Here is a 6,000-nt window from a genome sequence, read left to right on the forward strand (position 1 = left end):
ATGTTTGGTGTCAATTCTAAGACAGAAGGTTTTGTATTTCTTAAGTAGCTTCCCCAAGTTAATACATAAGGCAGAGAGTTGAACTCAGGTTCTCTGACTCAAAATCCAGCCTACAAATAATTCCTTAAGATTTGCTATATGATGGGTTGATGGGTATATGATTGGGGATGTAGACTCTAACCCATCACCCTGGTGCAAATATCAATAATATGGAAATGGGTCTTGATCAATGACACGTGTCAAACCCAGTGGAATTGTAGGTCAGCAACTGGAGGGGGGTGGGAGGAAGGGAGGGAAAGAACATGAATCATGCAATCATGAAAAAATATTCAAAATAATTAATTAAATAAAATTTCCAAATAAAAAAAAAAAGATTTGCTAAATGATTTCACAACAGTCCTGTGTGTGTGTGGGGGGGTGTACTAAACAGCATAATCCCCATTTTATAGAAAAGGTTAAATGTGACTTGATGAAGGTCAACAGATCATAGATTCAGAGCTGGAAGTAATCAGAGAGTGAGAGAGAGAGATTAAAAGACTTGTCCAAAGTCACCCCAGTCATAAATGGGAAAGGCAGGATTTGAATGCTGCCCCTGAGGATTCAAGTTTTAGACGCTTTACAGCTGAGTCCCTGGAGCTAGAATTCAGAACTAGCCAGGTCCCACGACAGATTAAGCGACTCAAAATCATAAAGTAAGTAGTAAGTAGGGTTGGAATTGGAACTCGGGTCCTGGGTCTCTTTTCATTTAACACAATTCCTTGCATCTTCACAGCAGCCCTGCGAGAAAGGCAGGCAGACATATATTAATCCCATTTTATGGATCTGGAAACTGAGGGTCTCCACTGAGCATGGTAACCTTGGGGGTCCCAGGGCCAATTGTCAGGAAGCTCAGATGCCTCAAGGCTCTCCAGTCTCATCTCGCCACCCTGCTACAATTGCCTCACAGGGTGGACGAAAATTGAGATTCAACGAGAGAGCCCAATTCATGCACACATTCGGCTAAGTTCCCGCAAGAGGATTCGAACCCAGGTCTCCTGACACCCTAACAAGCATGCTTTCCCCCCACACCACGTTGTGTCGGCCCACAGTAGCGGGCCGGGAGAAAGAGCCAAGGAACGAAGCTTGGCTAGTGGAGCCCACTTCCAGCCGCGCCCGTCCCGGAGAGAACGAATCCCGACTTACCTGCGGGAGGGCTCCAACGGCTCCAAGGAGCAGCAGCCCCAGCGCAGCGCGCGGAGTGGCCATGGTCTGCGGGGCTGGAGTGCCACAGAGGAGAAGGAGAAGCTAGAGAAATCGGGGCTGCCCAGCTCTCCCTCCCTGGACTCCCCCGACAGCTTGAGGCGGTCTCGGGCGAGCCCGCCGGGAGCCCTCTCCAGCCACCCTCCCCGCGCGGGGCAGAAGCTGGCGGACTGAGAGAAGCTAGCGGGCTAGAGGCAAGCGGGCGCGCAGTCCAGGTGCTGTGTGCGCCTCAGCCCCGGCGCGCCCTGCTTCGCCCCGCCCCTCCCAGGGCACCTGCCTGCTGGCTTGCCTGGCCCCAGCATTGACTGCAGCTCCTGCTCAGAGCCAGGCAGTCACCCGGCGGGAAACCTTAGTCGCGGGGACGTGAGCCGGAGGGAGGCAGGTTTCCTGGCACTGCGCAGTAACTTCGAAAGCACCCCCCCCCCCCCCCGCTGGTCTAGCTCAGAATGTCCCTCCCCTCTCTTTTCCCCCAACCGCCACTCCCCACCCCCACCCTGGCCTCCCATTCCCCCCCCCCCACCTTTGGGATCCGAAGAGATAGGGGTAGGGGAAGAGTTGGTCGGGTTTTCAAGGCTTGGAGAGAAGCAAGAGAAAGAGATTGTGTGTGAAGAAGTGACTCAGTTCATCAGATAACTCCGAATTCTGAATGACTTGAGCCTCAGGGCTGCTTTCAGTCTTAAAAAGATGGGGATGGGGGTGGGGCACAGCTGGGTGACTCAGTGGATTGAGAACCAGACCTAGAGATGGGAGGTCTTGGATTCAAATCCAGCCTCAGACACTTCCCAGCAGTGTGACCCTGAGCAAGTCATTTAACCCCCATTGCTTAGTCCTTACCACGCTTATGCCTTAAACCAATACTAAGACCGAAGGTAAGGGCTTAAAAAAAAAGTTAGTGGTGGTAGAGCTGGAAACAAGGTGTCCTGATATCCTTAGGAATCCAGAGTTATTAGTCTGGGTGCCCTCAGGCTGCTAGGAAGCTCAACTCTTCTAACTCGAGCAAAAACACCCACTTTCTGTAAAGTATCTTAGATACAGTCTAGTTCAATTCTCTCATCTTATAAAAGAAACTATGTCCTGCATTCCAGTTCTGCCTATGCTCTTTACCATTTGGGAAACCTTGGGCCAGTCATCTCAGCTTGTCAGCCAAGTAAAAAATGAAAAGGGAAAAGGGTCCGATTAGGTATTCCAGAGGTCCACTGATATCCTATAATCAATGCTCCCTGGCATTAAGTGGAAGCATCCCCAGCCAAACTCGGTCCTCTGACTCTGGAATAAGAGGGACTGTTCCGTCTCTCTTTGCATCTTCAATCCTTAGCACAGTTGGTAAATTCTAGTCAACAGATGGTTCGATTCAGAACCCTAAAAACTGCCCTTTTTGCTTTACTCTGAGCCACATCTGAGCTACATCACCTAGCTAGTTCTCTCTAGGACCAGAGATCTGTCCAGGCATTAGAAGAGGGATCAGCCAGGAAGAGGAGGTGGTCCATTACAAGCAGGAGGACCCAGACAGAATTCTGGGAGAGATCAGTGAAGCCCAGATGACCCTGGCAGACAGGTCTGGGGTGGGGGTGGGGGGCAAACTACTTCAGGTCTCAGCTCTCCCTAAGCTACCTATTTCACATGCTTGTTGTAAGGCTCCGAAAATATATCATACTTGATGGACTCTGGTGCCAGACGACTTTTTTGACCTGCTTCTGAAACTTATTAGATTTTTGACCTTAAATGAGTCACTTAATTTCCTTGGACCTCAATTCCTTTCTTTTAAAATAAGAGAGTGGTAATAGATGGGCTCTGAGGTCTCTTCCAGCTCTAAATCTATGGTCTTACAAAATTATTATATGAATATCAGCTAGTAGTAGTAGTAGTAGTAGTAATGATGATGGTGTGGTAGTGGCTTTCATGGTAGTGGTGAAGGTGATGGTGGTGATAGCAATAATAATGGTGGTGATGGTGATTATGGTAGTGTTGAAGGTGGTTAGCATAGTAGTGATTATGGAGATGGTGATAGTAAAGGTTGTACTAGTGATAAAGGTGAGAATGGTGATGGTGGTAGTGGAGAGAGTGGTGGTGGTAAAGGTGGTAATGGTGGTGATAGTGCTGATGATGTTTATAGAGGTGGTAAAAAGGTGATGGTGGTGGTGGTTATAGCAGTGGTAAAAGTATAAATAATATGGTTCTGGTAATAGTAAAGGTTGAGATGATAAATGGTATGAGTGGTAAGATGAGTGGTAAAGGTAGTGATGATGGTAAAAGTGATAATGGTGACAGTGATGTTAATGATAGTGGTAGTGGTGGTAAGAATGGTGATGGTGATGGTGATGGTGTTGATGTGGTGGTTAGAGTAGTGATGAAAGTGGTGATGGTGGTGGTGTTGGTATTGACAGTGATGGTTAGGGTAGTAGTGAAGGTGGAGATCGTGGTGGTAAAGGGGGTAATGGTAGTAAAGGTGATAATGGTGATGATGGTGATAGTGGTGGTGATGATAGTGGTAGTGGTGGTAAAGATGTTGATGGTGCTGATGTGGTGGTGGTGGTTAGAGTAGTGATGAAAGTGGTGATGGTGGTGGTGTTGGTATTGACAGTGATGGTTAGGGTAGTAGTGAAGGTGGAGATCGTGGTGGTAAAGGGGGTAATGGTAGTAAAGGTGATAATGGTGATGATGGTGATAGTGGTGGTGATGATAGTGGTAGTGGTGGTAAAGATGGTGATGGTGCTGATGTGGTGGTGGTGGTTAGAGTAGTGATTAAAGTGGTGATGGTGGTGGTGGTGGTATTGACAGTGATGGTTAGGGTAGTAGTGAAGGTGGAGATCGTGGTGGTAAAGGGGATAATGGTAGTAAAGGTGAGAATGGTGATGATGGTGATAATGGTGGTGATGATAGTGGTAGTGGTGGTAAAGATGGTGATGGTGCTGATGTGGTGGTGGTGGTTAGAGTAGTGATTAAAGTGGTGATGGTGGTGGTGGTGGTATTGACAGTGATGGTTAGGGTAGTAGTGAAGGTGGAGATCGTGGTGGTAAAGGGGATAATGGTAGTAAAGGTGAGAATGGTGATGATGGTGATAGTGGTGGTGATGATAGTGGTAGTGGTGGTAAAGATGGTGATGGTGCTGATGTGGTGGTGGTTAGAGTAGTGATGAAAGTGGTGATGGTGGTGGTGTTGGTATTGACAGTGATGGTTAGGGTAGTAGTAAAGGTAGAGATGGTGGTGGTAAAGAGGGTAATGGTAGTAAAGGTGATAATGGTGATGATGGTGGTGGTGAAGGTGCAAATGACAATGGTACTTATGGTAACAGTGAAGGTAATAGTGGTGGTGATGGTTGTAGTAGTGGGGGGTAAAGATGTCTATAGTAGTGGCGAAGATGGTGATAGTGGTAGTGATAATACTGATAGTTGTGGTGAAGGTGGTGATGGTGATGTGGTTATGACAATGGCGAAGGTGGAGATGGGGGTGGTAAGGGTGGTGATGATGAAGATGGTGGTGGTGATGGAGATGATGGTGGTGACAATACTTAGTCATCTGAAGGACTGGGGTTAACAGTTAGAAAATACTTGACTATCAATCAAAGAGCTCCTACCTAGAGGTAGATGCTAATCACTTAGGACAAGAATCATTTTGATGTGGTTTCATTTTGGGACAGCGGTAGTTATATATGTGTACTTCTACTGACACTAGACTGAGTCAGTTGAAACTGGATTGAGCTGGTTTCCTCATCTTGAAGCTGAATTCTGTGCCAAACTCTTGTGTTTCATTATTCTCTTTTGTTATTCTAATTCTTTGTTTTTTAAGAACAGATATATTATTCCAGGGAAATGCAGTTCTAAAAGAGAGCACATCAATAATGACTAGAGGTATTACAATGGTTGGGGTTATGGGGAAGTCAAATATTTTAAGAGTGTTCAAACCCACAATATAATAGGATCAGTCCCACCAAAGTTCAAAGGAAAGTAAAATCAATAAAGAAAAATGTTGGCAAGATCTGAAAAACCAGTGCTACCCACGAGCCAAAAATAATTGAAAACAAGCGAATGCTTCCAGGGAAAGCTGGAACCAAGAGGCATAGTTATTGATTCTTGTACAAAAGGGACTTTTTTCAATATAACTGTCCTTTGGCCATCTGATGTAGGCTATGAGCCCTTTCTCAGAAAATTGTTTCTAAATATATAAAATAAAATACATGATATTACAAAAGAAACCAATTAAAATACAGCCATCAAAATATTAACAAAATAAATTCATGGAACCCAGATTAAGAACCACTAGTATATAATGCAGTATAGACTCCTCAAAGCTAGAAGAACAGTGAAAAGAGCAGTAAAACAAAACAAAACAAAACAAAACAAAACAAAATAAAATATAACTGCTAACAATTGATATAGAAAAAACCTGTCACGTGCTAATATTACACAGATTAGAGTACTGAAAAGTGAAAAAGGCCATTCCTAATTTCCTTTAAGGCTATACAAAAACAATTTTCAAGCAAGTCAATAAAATCTGGACATCTTTATTAGACTATAAAGCACTCACCTAAAAATGTTTTGGAGATTTTTTAAAGTCTTAGTGGGCCTAGAAATCTTCTCACTAGTGAAAGAAGAATCAATTCTGATAAATATATTGATATACAGAAAAGTTGAGTTGTTCTGGAATTACAAAAATTCCCAAATGGAGATGGAATACTTTGAACTTGTACTGTGTTATAAACATGGAGAAAGGTTAAGGTTCGGTGCTTAAGTGCTTCAGTGGCCTGGGAACTGGCCTATCTGC

At 44.9% G+C, this 6,000-nt stretch overlaps 1 protein-coding gene across 2 annotated transcripts in view; it reads right to left on the reverse strand.

Moving 5' to 3' along the window:
- Nucleotides 1–1,502, reverse strand: part of TNFRSF8 (TNF receptor superfamily member 8) — a 73,630-nt gene extending 72,128 nt beyond the window's left edge. For both annotated transcript variants that reach the window (XM_056795761.1, XM_056795760.1), the window contains exon 1: nucleotides 1,183–1,502. In XM_056795761.1, coding sequence (XP_056651739.1) covers nucleotides 1,183–1,245 — 63 coding nt within the window. In that variant the 5' untranslated portion in view covers nucleotides 1,246–1,502. The remainder of the gene's footprint in view (nucleotides 1–1,182) is intronic.
- Between the last annotated feature and the right edge of the window lie 4,498 nt (nucleotides 1,503–6,000).

This window comes from Monodelphis domestica, chromosome 4 (assembly GCF_027887165.1).
Source record: "Monodelphis domestica isolate mMonDom1 chromosome 4, mMonDom1.pri, whole genome shotgun sequence".
Classification (NCBI taxonomy): domain Eukaryota; kingdom Metazoa; phylum Chordata; class Mammalia; order Didelphimorphia; family Didelphidae; genus Monodelphis; species Monodelphis domestica.